This window comes from Elephantulus edwardii, unplaced genomic scaffold, assembly GCF_000299155.1.
Source record: "Elephantulus edwardii isolate Elephantulus edwardi_28Jun2011 unplaced genomic scaffold, EleEdw1.0 scaffold00072, whole genome shotgun sequence".
NCBI lineage: Eukaryota > Metazoa > Chordata > Mammalia > Macroscelidea > Macroscelididae > Elephantulus > Elephantulus edwardii.
In genome coordinates, this window is record NW_006399822.1 from 9,268,499 (window position 1) to 9,285,249 (window position 16,751).

Below are 16,751 nucleotides of genomic sequence, written 5' to 3' on the forward strand. Positions count from 1 at the left end.
AGAGGCTGCCGGTTTGGTCCCCAGATACAGCAGTAAAGCAACTAGCACAATACAGGGAGTCACATGAATTTTTTTGGCTTCTCAGGGTATATTCTGTTGATCCAACATAATGTGAAAATTCTCGAGCAATATCATTAATATCACATGCAAGCAAAACACTACTGAAGACATTCAGAAACAACTAGGACAGTACATAGATCGGGAGCTGCCAGATGTTCAAGCAGGATTTAGAAGAGGCTGTGACACCAGGAATATCAGCGCTGATGTCAGATGGATCCTGGCTAAAAGTAGAGAACACCAGAAGAATGTCTATTTGTGCTTTATTGACTATGCAAAAGCATGTGACTGTGTGGATCGTAAATTTTGACTGACACTGAGAAGAATGGGAGTCCCAGAACACTTCATTGTGCTCAGGCAAAACCTATACTTAAATTAAAAAGCTGTTGTCCAGATAGAGGAAAGGAACACAGCATGTGCATTACAATCTACCCGTTTATCCGAGAGGCAGGTTTTGTATTAGGAACCCTGGTGTAGGTTTAGCGTTGATGTGCTAACAATAAGGTCAGTGGTTCAAGGAAACCAGCCACTCCACTGGCGTAAGGTGAGGCGGTTCGGTCCTGTAAAGATTTACAGCCTGGGCAGCCCAGTGGGGCAATGCTATTTACCCTGCAGGGTCACTGTGCATCAGAATCAACTCAACGGAGGGGGGTTTTGTACATTTTTATAGTTCCTCCTCTTACATGACTCTTTGAGTGTGGGGGGCAAGTACGTTTATATATAGCACAGCATTTGCCTTTTCAGCACTCTTTGCATGTATAGTACAGTGACATTAATTACAGTTAGCCTGCTGGTCAGTCGTTTCCAGTACTAGTCTCTCAGTGTCTCCGTTGCGCCTCACAGGAGCTCTGGTGGCCTAGTCTGTAGGGAGGTGGGCTGCCAAACCACAGGCAGCATCTCTCGGCTGATTTGAACCCTCCAGCAGCCCCTTGGGAGAAAAGATGGGCCATCTCTCCCTGTGCGGTTTGCAGCCCCCTACATCCCACTGGAGGGTCAGCTGTGATTCTCTTCTATTCATTCTGCCTCTATGGCAATGATTCTGGCTTTTCTGATGAATGGGAACTCGGTGTCCCTTCAACAGCTGTGCCTGTCCGTACACCAGGTGGATGTCTCCTCAGAGCCCTGTGCTCCAGCGTGGGATGCCAGGCTGCGTGTGTGGGAAAGCTCATTCACCGGACAAGTGGCTGACAGCGCAGTGCAACACTGAAGCCATTCTAAAGAGAGTGTTTTCGGGGGAGAAAGGGTGGGCAGGGCATTAGGACTCTTAATGATTTCCCTCAGCGAGCCATTTCCAGGGCTTTTTCCTGATGGCAACGCTCAGCCACGGAGGTACCTGCTTCCTAATCAGGTCTGGCTGGCTTCCAGTAGGCCTTGGAGGAAACTCGCCAGGCACTGGGTTTAATTGGGGCCACCCACTGTGGAAACGTTTCCCCTCTTTGTCCAGAGATGGAAGCTCTTAACATTAAGGCACATAAAAACGTCCGACGCTGCAGTGCAGGCACAAGTGGCCTTTGATGTCCTCAAGATGCGTGCTATCCCAGTTCAAGGTCCTTTTAGCGGGCTCTTCCAAAGGGCCTCTCTCCACCACAGTGTGGAATTGAGAGGACCCCATCCGACCACAGGGGGCAGCAGACGTCAGAAGGGAGCATTAGGTAACTGCTCACCCAGTAAGAAGTTACACTGATAATATACAATGGTAAGGAGTTATACTGCCAACATAAAGACACTCAGTTCGAGTCCATCAGCTGCTCTGTGAGAGAAAGATGGACCATCTCCTCCTGTGTGATTTACGGCCTCTGAAAGCCCCCTGGAGGGTCAGCTATGAGTTGGTTCTAACTCAGTGGTACACAACAACAGAAAGATTCCAGGCTGCTTCTAAAACACAACCCTGTAGTGCAGTAAGGACAGCTTCAAACCCCATTTAACTTCAGGGAGCATGGCATTCAGTATTTCAAATACCTACAGGCCCACTCCCATTGAACAAGTTTCACTGGAGCTTCTAGACTAAGACTAGGGGGAAAGATCTGGTGACTGACTTCAGACAATGAGCCAATAAAAGCCTGCGGATCACAATAACATGTTGTCTGATGCAGGACTGGAGATGAGCCCCATGGGTTGGAAGGCACTCCAGATACACAGTAGCTACAAGAATGGTCTGAGACACATCAGCAATCAAGAAGATAATGCCAGACCCCGGCAGCATTCGATTCTGTTGGATATGTGGTTGATAGATGGAGAAGAGATTGAGATTATTGATAACTTCAGCTTATTTGGTTCCTCAGTCAACACTTTTGGCACCAGCAGACAGGAAACCAAGAAAAATTGCATTGGAAATAACTACTGTTGAGGACCTCTCCAGAGTGCTGAAGAGCAACAGTGTCAGTCTAGAGACTAAGGTGCATCTGATCTAAGCCATGGTTTTCTTCATTACTTGCTATGCATCAGAGAGCTGGACAGTGACCAAGGATGACATAAGAAGATTAATGCCTTTGAGATGTGATGCTGGAGAAGCGTACTGAACATACGGACTGCCACGAGAACAAACAGGTCTGTCCTGGAGAGGATTTTGAAGCTTCATCTCACATACTGTGGGCATGTCATCAGGAAGGACCAGTCCTTGGAGAAGGACATTATGCTTGAAAGGGTGGAGGAGGGACAGTGCAAGAGAGGAAGACCTTTGATGAGATGGATTGACTCACTAACTGGGGCAGTGGGGTAGATGTGTCAGAAACAATGAAATTGGCTCAGGACAGGGCAGAGTTCAGAGCTATTGTACATAGGGTTTCTGGGAGTCCAGGCAACTCAACGGCATGTAACAGCAACAATAGTTGACTTAGACTGGGTGGCAGCCAACAACTAGCAGTGAATAATTTTAGCAAATCCTGGAGGCAGGGAAGGCTTCTCTGAGGGAGTTAGGTGGCACTAGAGAAGAGTGGTATTAGCCAGACGTTGAGGTGGTAGCGTACTTGGTAAGACTCAGTGATATTGGCTGAATTAAGGGAGGTCAGAAAGGATATGGGGGGAAAAAGTCAGGACACAACCCAAAATATTTGCATTTATTAGAAATGTAGAGGTTAGTTGGGAAGGGGTGGAGAGAAGGGACAATAACTGTGTGGTCCAGCAAAGAGAATGAACACAGGCCATCCTGGCAGAGTTAGGAAACATTGCAGGTTTCGTTCTGTATCACCATAGTAAAGCCAGTATCGCTGGACAGCGAGGTACCTGAACGTTCTGGTTTCCCAGTGCGTCTGAAAGTCACGCTGACACCCTACCTGAGGCTGTTAAGTGTGCAACAGCATGGTGGAAACATGTGAAATGTGAGAATTAACAAGACTAGTCATTAGAAAAATGCTGCTGAAGGTCTGGCTCTAAACATGGTTGTCACAAACCTTCAATTTGAAAAATCAATCAGTCAATCACAGTGTCTTCAAAGTACAATAAAGTGAAGCACAATGAAATAAGACATAGTTGTATTGTGGAGGAAGGCAGAGCCCACAAACAAAAGCAGATGGACAGAGTTCCCAGTTACGTGTGGAATTCTATTATTGCTGATTTTAGGGGCCATCAGGTAGATGACGTGTAGTAACCCTTTGAGTCACAAATTGGAGCCCTGCCCTGGCCTGCACCATTCTCGTGATCTCTGACACGTGCAAAACCAGTGTTACCGTCACTCTGTCAGTCTATCTTGTTGAAGGTCTTCCTCTTTTTTTTTTGGGTAGTCTTTGCTGTTTATTTTTTCACTTTACCAAAATTTTGTTCTTAAAACCATGCTTTGCTTTCTTGATTCTGCTCAGGGGTGTGTTAAGTTGTGTGTTGTTGTTGTGTTTGGGGTTTTTTTTTGTTGTTGATTTTTAAAAATGTGATAATTATGTTTGGTTTTTTCTTTTTTTAAAATGAGATTTTATTGTAAGTTTATAAAGAACTTGGATTTCCATTTTGCTTTCTCTGACTCCTTTCCCTTTCCCAGCATGATGTCTTTTTCCAAAGACTAGTCTTTCCTGCTAACAATTTCAAAGTATGTGAGACCAGGTTTCCTCATCCTTGCCTCTAAGGAGCATCTGAGTTGCACTTCCTCCAGGACCGACTGGTGTGTTCATCTGGCAGTCCGTGGGATATTCAGTACTCCAACACCACAGTTCAAAGGCATCACTTCTTCTGCCATCCTTATTCATTGCCTGGCTTTCACTAGTTTGTGGAATTTGTGCTTCATAGGGTGCAGTAGAAAGAAGGTACATTGCTGGGTGAGGAGATGGTGTACGTGGTACGTTTCAACAGTCTGAATATTTTCCTTCTGGGCAGTGAGGTTTGTATGAGCATGTGTGCACTTAGCCCTGTTCTCAGTCCTGGAGGCAGATGTGGAAGTGACACTATCTGGTCTAGAGCACTGACAAGGTGGTGGTAGTCGGGATAAAAGATTCTAACCTTAACGGTTCCTGCCTCACTTATCCAACCTGGGAACACAGGGAAGTGCCTCTAACCCAGACAGGGGTGCAAGGCGGGGTGGGTGTGTCTTTCTGGATGAGGTAGGTACCTTCTCCTCCAAGCCTTCAAGGATATGATGATTGAGAGGAATTAAAAAGCCAGTCTGGGGGACAGTTGACTTGTGCCCTTTCCGTCATCTTCCACATCCAGAACTGGACAGTGTGAGATCTGAGAAGATAGTGGCAGATTCAGTATAGCTGATGTATTACCTTAGAGCCTGTTGATTTGAAAGTTCCCCTGATGCATCAAGTATGCCCCGAACGTGGTTAGAAATCCGTGTCTAGGGTTTCAGAGAGAGCTTGGATCTGGAAGGAAAGTCAGCAAATTTGATGTCATCTGAATCTCCAGAACAGAGATTCATCAGAAGAGACAAGGGTGATGGGCAGAAATCTGGGAAGCACCAATATTTAAGGCACCTTAACTCATTGCCGCTGAGTCAGAATCGACTCATTGCTGACCCTCCAGCAGGTTTTCAAAGGCCATAAATCACTGGGGTGGGGGGAGAGAGAGTGCCCCTCATTTCCTTGCTAAGGCATATAGAAATGATACATACATAAAACATTCAACAACAATAATAACCAAAGAAAAACCAGGACAGGCTACGTTCCTAGAAGCTGAGGAAGTGAGAGCGTTTTGAAAAAGCTGTGATCATTAGTTGTTCACGCAACGACTGAAAGAGGAAAAAGCCGCCCCACTCCTCTTCCTTTGTATTTATCCGAAAAGCATTTCACCTCTGTCAGTGAAAGGACCAGAGTCTCTATGTTTATGTGTCTCTGTTTCTGTCCATTCTCCCAACCCCAGTGCTTTTTGGAATTCTCAATAGGGGTGGTTTCAGGGTTGAGGAGGCAGAAGCAGCCAGAACGCAGGTTGCTGTGAAGTGAAAGGTGAGTGTGATGGATGTGGCTTCCCTCACTTTACAGACTTCACAGAGCAGTGTTTTAACAGACCTCTCTGAGACTGTGAGCACGTGGGAGAGACGCTGGGTGGCTGTTAAATGCCAGTGACCACCGCTCACTGTGAGCCTGTGGACAACAGAGTGAGACCTTGCCCGGTCCTGCCCCGTCCGCACCATCTCTGCCATCCCCAGGCTCCTCGCTGCAGTTCCTTTCTGAGATGATGATGACTCTCGTGATTTTGAAGTAGTAACGCAGTACTTAGCACTGGGTGAGATGACTCTTGCTCCTAATCAACTCCCCCATATAAGAAAAGGTCCAGGAGAAGACAGCAACGCAAGCTAGGCATGTGAACAGCTGTGTCCTGCTGGTGAGTGAGGTGGACGGAAACCCATTTCACCCTCTCACAGGGAGCCCTGGTGGCCCAGTGGTTTTAGACTCCAGCTGCTAATCCAGAGGGTGGTGGTGAGCTCTGCAGGAGAGAAAGGTGAGGCAGTGCTTCTGGAAGGACGCACAGCCTTGGAAACCCCACTGGGCCCTTCTCCTCTGTCCTCTGGAACCTCCGTGAGTCAGAATTGACTCAGCAGCAGCCGGTTTGGCTTGGGAACAAGTCCCCAAGGCAAAATTTGTGCAGAGAGGACATTTTCCTCCAATTTTCACAACCTCCAGCTTCTGGCCATTTCTTCATGTGTTTCTGAGAGAAAAGAGCAGTTTCTGGTGATGCCAACCACGATGGTGGGGATCTACACACAATCCTCAAGTTAGGTGGGCAAAGCCAGGGTCCCGGCTGCTGTGTTTGATAGAAGAACATTCAGACAGCACCTATTGCTGTGCAGGATTTTAGTCATTCCAGGAAGTGGATCGGTTGTAGATCAAGGGAACCTGAAGGTCACAAAAGGGAGAATAGGTTCCGTTCACTGAGTCCCAGTGGTGCTGGGTTCTGCACCAGGCACTGTTCAATAGGTGGATTCATTCAAGCTTCAAACAAATAAAAAGGTTTGAGGTAAGGGTGTTCTTTCTAGGTCTGTTGGAGATGAGCACATTAAGACTATGTGTCCAAAGTCACAAAAGTACTAAGAGGAGTTGGTTAAAAAAAGATAAAGATACAAGACAGATGACATTAAAGGGGGAAAGGAACTTGCATAGAGAAGAAATAAATATAAGTGTCCTGAAAGGCAGATTGTAAAGAACCTCTTTTGTGGGGGTCAAGGCCAGGAAGAATAGTTTGTTGCTCCTTAATTGTGTTCAGCGGTGGTTTACAATACCGGCTATTACACTGAAAATTTGGGAGGCCTCGTAACATCATTTCTGACCTGTTGACTACAAATTAGGAAGGATTCTGCCTTTACATCCCTCTGGGCATTAGCTGAAAGTTCAAGGGTCCCTAGCTCCCCTCACTCTAATTTGCTGATTCCAACTACTCCCGTTAGTTTGCTAATTATGATTACAATTTTATTATGGGATGCATAAGATACAAATAAAGAGATTCAGAGTGGAGTCTACACATGGAGAAAAGAGGAAAGTCTTAGTGAAAAGCTTTATGTGCCAAAGAGGAACACACTTAACCGCCCGTAGACATTTGTGGCTTTAATATCAATGAAAGCCCAGGTTACCCCAAAACTTGGATTTAAGACTGTGGAGCCGCCTTCCTCACTTCCTTGCCACCCTCCCTCCCTCTCTCTAACACCTGGTTATTTCTGGGTAACCATTTCCCAGCATGCCTCACCCCCTAGACCAAATCCTTCGGACTTGACCTCAAGGCGTTACTGCCTCTTCCTCTTACCTGGATTCCATCATGCCAAGCACTTTGCCTCCTTCAGGACCTTGACTCAAGCTGTGCGCTCTCCTGTAGGGAGCTCTGGTGGTGTAGCTCATAGCACTGCTAACCCTTAGCTGGCACCTCTCTAGCTGTTCGAATCTACCAGCCTCTCTGAAAAAGAGATGGGCAGTCACCTACAGTCTCGGAAACCTACTAGGCAGGCGGTCAGCTATGAGTTGAGCCCAAGTTCATGGCAATGAGTTTAGAGTTTTCTTTGCTTATCATACAGGCTCTAACTTCTCCTTGACCCCATCCCCCTTCGCATCCCCTTCTTATCTGACCCTCCCCTTCTTATCCCTTTGGTCTTATTTTAAATGTCTGCTCCTGAGAGTTCTTTCTCTCTCTCTCTCTCTCTCTCTCTCACACACACACACACACACACACACTTTATCCCCTCAACCTAAATTAGGTTCTTTCCAATTCAGGAGCCAATTATTTTCCTTTATAGCGTTTGTGACTGTTTTGTTCTTACTGTCTTTTGAATTTTCCAAGGAAATTTTCCCACTGGCCTGTGGGGAGTAGGCCACCAGTAGGGATTAAAAGATCAAACCAATGTGTGAGCAAATGACCAGGCACTCAGCAAATTGGCCGCACCCTCGCAGCCATGGCCAGCACTGTTTGTAATGGCCGATTGCTGCAGGTTTGTGCCTGGGGCCAGGACTCAGTTTTGAAGAGCTGGAAATCTCCTCACTTGGAGAGGAGAGAAAGATCCGGGAGAAAAGGCGAGGCCACCCCTGGCCCTGTGCTCTCCCAGGCTCCAGACAGGACAAAGCTCATTGTTCCACCCTGCCAGGCTGCCCTAGATTTGTGAGTTACTCCGTATCTATAGTATGGATCTTCTAAACCTCAATTTCCTTAACGCTGTCAAGTGGTTAATAATCTCCACTTTGCAGGAAGGGAGTTCTGGTGGCATAGTGGTTAGGGAGCTGGGTTGCTAGCCCAAAGGTGGCATGTCTCTTGGGGTTCAAATCCACCCGCAGCTCCTCCACTGGAGAAATAAGCACAACTTCTTACACAGTTTATTGCCTCTGAAAACCTCTGAGAGGGTCATCTATGAGTCGGTTCCGACTCGATAGCAATGGTGTTTGGAGTTTTGCAAGAACAGGGCGTGAGGGAAATGATATCCAACCGGGAACAGCCGCTGGCACTAGTGAGGAGATGGGAATGCTGTTTGGTTGAGAATGCTCCCCTCTCAGGGAGACTAAGAAATGCGAAGTCTGAGCAGGCACCTTTTACCTGGACCTCCCCCCTTTGGGCTCGTCCCTCCTTGCGTTTAAAGCTTAAATTACCACTTCCTCGCCTTTTTCAGCGCGCTCCCCTCCCTCGTTCGGCAGCGGGTCCCTCCCTCCCCCTTACCCCCACCCAGCTTCCCCGCCCCCTCTGCCCCCTCCTCTGGAGCAGGAGCCCGGAATCCCACGCCCTTGCACCAGCCCCGGGGCTCGGACGAGCCCGGGAGCCGCTGGTCGCCAATCACTGCGCGCTGGAGAGGCGGGCGCTGGCTGCTGCGCGCTGGGGGAGCCAGCTGGCGTTGCTTTCCTCCGAGTCCCAGACGCTCCCACAGACACAGACAGACGTACAGACAGGCAGGCAGGCTCAGGCAGTGTGCCCCTGCCGTCTGCTCTCCCCGGCGCACGCCAGTCCCGGCTCAAGGAGCCCCCTGCACCCCCCGGAGTTGCAGGCAGCAGCTCCACGGGCCAGCAGCGCCGGAGAGGGGAGGGCGCGCAGGCAGCCGGAGCAGGGAGGCCTGGGGCGCCCGCCTCGCCAGGTGAGCGGCGGCGGCGGCTCCCACCTGGCGCCGCACCTGGGGCGCCACGCTCCGAGGCCGCAGGGAGAATGAGCGCCGCCTGTGCGCTCAGCCCGGCCGCCCGCAGCTGCTGCTCCCGCACCTAACCATGGAGTGCGCCCTCCTGCTCGCGTGCGCCCTCCGGGCCGCGGGTTCCGGCCGGCCATGGAGTCCCGCGAGAAGGGGGCGCCTAGCCAAGGCAGGTGCCGCTCAGGGGCGCGCTGGGAGCGGGGGACGGGGGGCACCAGTCCGCCGCGCCCCTCACCCACCATGTCACCTTTTCTCTTGCAGGCGCTCCAGCTGTGCTGCCTTTGCTGCGCGTCTGTTGCGACAGCTTTAGCCAGTGACAGCCGCGGTGGTGGCAGCGGATTAAATGATGGTTCGTATTTCCCCCACCCTTCCCAGGGCCTTTCCTTGGCACTGGGTCCCTTCCTCCCCGCCAGGAGAGACGAGGTAGCAAAGCCGCCCCCTCCCCCTCACCTGGCAGGTGTGCTCTCCTCCTGGAAAGGGCTTTTTTGGGAGAGGGGGAAGTGGACAGGATTCAGGGCTTATCGGGAGTATCAGTGCCTCAAGCTGCAAGTCACATCAATGAGAAAACAACACTTTCCCCGCCACTGATGGATTGGATTGTGGTTTGGTGTTTTTTTTTTTTAAAAAAAAAAATTCTAGGCGGTGAGAATTTACAAAGGAAGTGGACGTGGACCAACCGGGCAATTGATAGAAAAGGTCTCCAACCCTTCCCCTTCCCATCGTTCCTCCACATCTTCCTTCCTGTCACCTCTGCTCCTTTTCTTCTCATCACCCCCAGATCGCTCTTAGAAAGAAAGAAGCAGGTATCTGGGGTCTGTTCTGGTTCCCCACAGCCACAGACCTCCCAAACACCCTTCACTTTGCCATCGATTGACTCCCCACCATTGCCATCAAGGAAAATCCTTGTTTCATTGTTTCCACCAGCTGCTGCTGGCCCTGATCCCTGAACCCAGGTGACTGGCCACGCCTTGCTATCCAGCTGTCTTAACCTGGATTCTTAGGGGTATTGTCACTTCTTTCTCACCTTGTAGAGGTTGCATTCGCTCGCACTCTCTCATCCTCTCTGTCTCTTTCTTTCTTTCTCTGTTTTCCTGTCTGGGGACAAAGGTGCTCACTGGACACTGTGAGATGGGGAGTCATGGAGAGAAAGGTGGTGCCTGGGAGTGATGAGTGAAGGGCTGGGTAGGGTCAAGAATTAGCACTTGGAAGACATTTACCTTTTGTCCAAGCAGAAACAGCCGCCGTTTCTGAAATAGCCATTCATTGTCCCCAGTAGTGGCTGGACTCCCCAACTGTCCTGGGGGTGGTGTGTGGACCCTCGAAGGAGCTCATCTGGTCAGCCCCAGAATGAGCTGGTCATATCATTGTTGACTGGGAGCACTGACCTCTAGGGTCTCCATGACTGAAAGCAGCCCTCAGCCTGATCATTCTCCCCTTGGAAATAAGCCAGGAGCAAGTGGGGTGGTTACGGTGGTTTTTTGTTTGTTTGTTTTTGTGGGGGGAGGAGACAAGTTTTGCTAGCTGATTCCCTAGAAGGCAGGCTGGGGGGGCGGGGCGGGGGACGGACACAAACCTGCCACATAGCTTCCCCACCAAGCGCAAGCCGAGCTTCAGAAATGATTTTGCACAAGGAAGTAAGAAACAACAGATTACTAAGCTCAGGCGTGGCTCTCACAGTCAGTTTGGTTTGAGTTTTGGGGTGGGGAGGGAGTAAATTTTCCTGCAAGAAAAAATTGTATTGAAGCAAGAGCAATATACCTGTAGAGCAACAGAAGAAAGAGACGGGGGGAGATTTTTAAAAGCTATATGTTGTTGCTGTTGTTGTTGCTGGGTACCAAACGGACCCATAGCTGACCCTCGGCCAGTTTCAAAGGTGGTAAATCCAGAGGAGGAGATTGCCCATCTTTCTTCTGCGGATCAGCTGTTGGATTCAAACCACATACTTTTGGGTTGGTGTTGCGATTCCTAACTGCTGAACCACCATAGCTGTGTATTCTTAATTTTTTAAGGTTAAGAAAAGGAGTGAAAATCTACATCTTGATTAAATACTATTTCTAATTAAAAACAAATTCAAGAGAAAATGGGAGAGATGGGGCATTAAAAAAAAAAACTAACCCAAACAAAAAACCCAACAAACAACTGCCTGGCAATGAAAAGGTTACAGACAGTTCCTAACCAGAGAGAGACTAAATAGTGATGGGTTTTGTTTTTAGCAAACATGGACTTGCTTAGAATATCACTCCTTGATCCTTTTAGGGACAATGTTTTAAAACCTTTCTCATTTTTCTAAACCTTTCTAAAAACAGTTTTGGGGAAAAGAAGAGAATTTCTCTCTTCTTTCCCCCTCCAGTAACCCAGAACCCAAGTCACTCAAACATGCCTCTGACTTAGTGTTTTGGAATACTTTTCAACACTTTCCAAATCCATTTCCCATTTTGTGCCTAGAAAGTGGAAACACAGAATGTTTTGAATGCTCCGTGGGCATAGCCCAGGTCCTTTTGTGGAATGATAGCTGTTCAGTTGCAATGTTTTGTGAAAGAAAAGGTATACTGCCTTCATTATTTCCCCCTCCCCCCCAGACAGCAAATTGTTTTCTAATTTCTCTTCCCTGAAGCATGCAGCCCTCAATCCTGTTGTCACTGATTTCTCACTTCAGTCAAGCCAAAGCCCTCTCATGGCTGACCCTCCAGTGGTTTTTCAGAGGCTGTAAATCACATGGGAGGAGATTGCTCCTCTTTCTCCCACAGAGCAGCTAGTGGATTCGAACTGGAGCTCTTGCTGGGACCGTGGTTAAGCACTGCAGGGTTAACCCAAATGTCAAAGCAACAAGTTAGTGGTTCAAACCCACCTTCTCTTTCTTAAGAGAAAGATGTGGTATTCTGCTCCTATAAACATTACAGCCTTGGAAAGCCTATAAGGCAGTTCTGCTTGGCTCTCATGACTCAGATGCAACTCGATGACTTTGGGGGTTTTGGCTTAGGAAGATGGGAAGGAGTCCTAGTGCTACAGTGCATTGAACTCTTGGCAGTTTGTGGGCAAAAGATGTACCAGTCTACATCCCTGAAGAGAGTCTTGGACCCCCTATGAGGCAGTCCCATCCTGCCCTCCAGGGTCCCTGTAAGTCAATCCACATACAGCAGGGCTTGGTTAGGGAGCAGTGTTGAAGGTATTTTGATCAGGACTTTCCAGGTATCCTTGGTCAGACATTCCTCTACCAACAAATTTGAGCAACTTGAGACATTACTTTGTTCAGGAAACTTCTGATAATGTCGAGAGGCATTTTTTTTTTCTGGATGCACAACATTTTATGCTTACCATCAAATAGGATCATCCTTACAAGAGCGTGTGGTAAAAATAAACTATTAAAGGCAATCCAAGAGCTGGCGCTTTATTATCATGCATAAACAATATTGTAAATACAGCACTTGTAAATTACCTGAAGGATCAGCTCAGGTTACTACAGCGTTGAGCTGTCATTGGAAATTTAAACGGCTCTCCCTACCCTCCAGCAAAAAAGACACTGTGCTTCCGTTTCAGCATGAAGATTGAAATCAGTTAATCTCTTTGAAGAAAAGTTGCATTTATTTGCTTCAGTAGTTCAATGTTCATTAATTTTATCATAAAAGGTGTGGATTCTTCCACAGCAGTGCCTCCATAACTATTTAGGGACAAAGCCTGTGTTTGAATCAGGAATTATCCACAAACTGAGTTCCTGTAGGAAAACTGGGGTCAGAGCTGGGAAAAAGTACTCTGGGGTCCCTTACGTTCATGAGATTCTTTGGGTTTGCATCTCATCTCCATGCATGGCCGTCATCACAAAGCAGTCTTGGAGCCGAGCTGCTGGAGAATGAGCGCTTGGTGTGGCTGGCTGCCCGTGCTGAAGGCTCAACTTTTTTCTTTCTTGCAGATTATGTCTTTGTCACACCGGTCGAAGTGGATGCAGGTGGCTCTTATATCTCCCATGACATTCTGCACAGCGCCAGGCGGAAGCGCTCGGCGCAGGGTGCCCGGAGTTCACTGCACTACCTGTTTTCAGCATTTGGACAGGAGCTACACTTGGAGCTGAAACCCTCAGCGATCTTGAGCAATCACTTTATTGTCCAGGTACTCGGTAAAGATGGTGCTTCGAAGAACCAGGAAGCCTCGGTGCAGCGATGCTACTATCAGGGATTTATCAGAAACGACAGCTCCTCCTCGGTGGCCGTGTCTACGTGTGCCGGCTTGGTAAGTGCGCCCTGCTGTCCGTCAGGCTGGCTGCTGGCTGGGTCTTGGAGAACTTGAAGGAACAGATGTCCACAATATTAAAATGCTTTTCCAGCACGCTTGACACATCCGCGCCATCAGTTTGGATACTTCTAATATCCTCAATTGAATTACTTTAATTTGCTCCCAGGGGAAAAAAAAAGAAAATAGAATAGAACTTTAATTAGCATTTAGATGATGGCTTTTGATGTTTAATGGCCAGGCCCTTTCATTCTGTGGGTTTCTAAGATGATCCCCAAGGAAATTAACTTGATGGATGCCATTCGTTTTGTAAAGTCTTGGGAGACCAGGCATTATATATAACTCTAACAAGCTGCATGCCTCTACACGTTTCCAATGGGGCGACAGTATTTCAGTACCCGATTGCATTCTGCGCCCTGTTAAGCCCAGCCTTCATTTTGCTAAAGGAAAGCTTTTTTTCTTTTTAACACTAATCTGTTCATGTTGTCCTCCTCGCATAAGACACCCTTGTAGAAGGCAGTGTGGCGTGTTCAAGGGCTGGGAGGATTAAATGTGACATCCGGAGAAGCCGAATGCTTATAAAAACATAATACATGTGGGACAAGTGTGATTTCCTCTCTGTGTAATCGTCATCTGCTGAGCAGCAGGCCCAGAATGCTGGTGTCGAGGATGCTTCTCTTGGGAGCCAAAGAGATGAAGCCGCAAATGGTCCTCGATGAGCATGAGTTCATTCCAGGTTGCCATGGGGAAGAGTCATCAGCTTAAGGAAGAGACTGTGTGTGTTGTGGGGACACATGGTGATAATGTGCTGGTGTGGTTGGTTGGAAGAACCTGGAGAAAATCAAGTTGAGGATGTGGATTTAGTGACTTACGTGTGTGCTAAGCCACAAAGAAAGAGGGGCGAGTGTTGAGGTGCTGGTGAATTAGAATGGCTGTTTATTTTTATTGCTCTCTCTCTCTCTCTCTCTCTCTGTGTGTGTGTGTGTAACAGAAGATTAACCTTTTGGGGTTCTTCACGTATTGAATTCAGTGACACGAATGATGCTCATTGTACTGTTCTGCCACCATCATCATCCACTTCCAATTTTTGCTGTCACCCGTTGTGTTGGTTGCTGATGGAAATGAACCTTGATCTTTCTTCTTTTGTGGTGGCCTCCTAGTTAGTTTCCAGCCTTTCCTCAGAACCAGAGTGGTTGCGTTCTTTGGTGGTGGTTGCTAGGTGCTGTCAGCTTGGTTCCCCTGCGTAGTGACTCCAGGTATGGCCGAATGAAGCAGAGCCTGGTCCTGGGCCATCAGCACAAGTCTTATGTGTGTGAACCCATTGTTGCAACCTCTGTGTTGGTCTGACTCCTTGAGAGACTTCCTGTTTTCCACTGATCTCTGCTTCTCCAAGTATAATGCCTTTCTTCAGGGACTAGTCCCTCCTAATAACACATCCAAAGCACGTGAACAAAATCTCACCATCCTTACTTCTGAAAATGTGTGTCGCCTCACTTTGACTGCACTTCTCCAAGACATACTGGATCATTCTTTTGGAAGGCAATTCACATTCTTCATTCTCCAACATCATCCTCATGTTAAGGGAACAATTCTTCTTCAGTCTTCCTAATTCATTGTCCTATTTCTACATGACTGTGAGCTGATCGAAAGCTGTGGCTTAAGTCAGTATGGAGTGAATCAAACGTTTGACTCAGCTGAGCTTGGTTCATTTAAGTGATCAGTACGGCTCGGCATATTATAACATTATACACTGTAACACCACACACACACGCCTATTTATAATCTCTTGCTCTTTTTTTTGCCTGCTCTCATGGTTTCTACTCCTAAAGTTTTCGGTTGGAGCTTAAACAGCAAATCGTGGCTTAAACTTGATCACTGACCCCACTCTAGTGGTCAAGAGTAGTCTCTCCAGGACCTAGGAAGCTGTGGTGGCATAATCCAGATGGAGGCTCACTGCTTGCCTTTCTAGTGGTTTGAAACCTCCGGCCACACCAGGAGGAAGATGAGAGTCTCCCCCTGTGCCATTTATAGCCCCGGGATCCTGCTGGAGGGTCAGTGATGAGTCGGGTCTGACTCAGCAGGACAGAGGAAGATGACATGAGATGTCTAGGTTCTAATTCTTACACCAGCACTTAGTAACTAGTAGGACTCGGGGCACATTATGACTCCTTATGTGTAAAGTCCAACCACTTGCCTGGCAGGAAGAGAAAGCCGCTGTTGTCAGGTCTTTGTGTGTCTGATCAAAATGAGCTTTACCAAATGTAATTCTTTCAGGATCCTGCTCTCGCAGAAACCTGATAAGTTGTCTCATCCTAATATGTAGTTTGGGTTTCCTCTCCAAAGAAAAGGATTCACTTTTGAACGGGGAGTGGAGTGTTTTAACTCATAAGAATGATTAAAAATGTCTGTCTTTTTGATGGATGTGAAAGAAGACATGGCAGACATCTGCGTGTGTGTGAGGTTTCTGTCAGCGGGTAAAGGTTGGTGTTGGGAACCCTTCAGCCCCTCCGAGGGAGCTGAGACCTGGTGCTCAACCCCCATCAAGATTACCGCCTAGCAGACTCTCTGAGACTGTTCTGTTCTGTCAATAGGATTGCCGTGAGTCAAAGTCAGCTTCACAACATGCATCAATGGGCTGGGATTTGAAGACTCAAGTTGTGTGCAAAGCAGGCTGTGTGTTCTTTACGAATTAGTTTTCTTGCTCTCAACCTCAGCTTCCTCTCCTGAAGTATGGAGGAGGAGGATTTCTAGAGTAGCATCCACTTCCTAAACAAGGTGCTGTGCCTCTGGAAACTCTGTGAACTTTGATAAATGTCAATAGTTCGGGCCTTTTGTTCAGAATCGTTATGCATTGTGCTCAACTTGAAGGCAATCAACAGCAACAACAACACCAGAGTCAGGCCTCAACTTACCAACTCTGGGCATCAGATGCTAATTATCCAAGTTGTTGATGCTCCAAGGTCCAACTTGGGTGAGGGGAGAGTCATAGTCCTATCTTCACTCCATTATTTATCCTACGTGCCTTTTTTTCCATCTCTGCAAAGCTCTAGCGTGAGTTTGAGGGAGTTCCGTGTTGGTCAGGGCACAAGAGCTGACATGAGGTAACTGCATTGCACAAGAATCTATGTCCTGGGGCTGAGGCCTTGACAGTCCATGCTGGGGGGTGGTCGCCTATCACAGGAGATTTCAAGAGGCAAGGACAGGTAGCCAGCAATAGGGGTCTTTCTTGTTCCTAGAGCTGTCAGCTCAAAACCAAGTCCTGGATGACCCTCTATTAGGATTCTGAGACTGTAGATTACCTGGGAGGAGACTGTTCATCTTCTTCCCAAGCAGTGGATAGTGGAGTCGAACTGCTAGATACATGGTAAGCAGTGTCACTCCCTAAGGACCAATTCTTAAGGATGGGGAGAACGTTGTTGTTATGTGCCATTGAATTGACTATGATTCATCGCGACCCTCTGAT

The 16,751-nt window shown here is 47.9% G+C and overlaps 1 protein-coding gene across 1 annotated transcript in view; it reads left to right on the forward strand.

Moving 5' to 3' along the window:
• Positions 1-9,143: 9,143 nt before the first annotated feature.
• The window catches only part of ADAMTS18 (ADAM metallopeptidase with thrombospondin type 1 motif, 18), a 134,245-nt gene continuing 126,637 nt past the window's right edge, over positions 9,144-16,751 (forward strand). The window contains exons 1-3 of the mRNA XM_006888817.1: positions 9,144-9,233; positions 9,326-9,413; positions 12,972-13,288. Of these exons, the coding sequence (XP_006888879.1) occupies positions 9,144-9,233; positions 9,326-9,413; positions 12,972-13,288 (495 nt within the window). The remainder of the gene's footprint in view (positions 9,234-9,325; positions 9,414-12,971; positions 13,289-16,751) is intronic.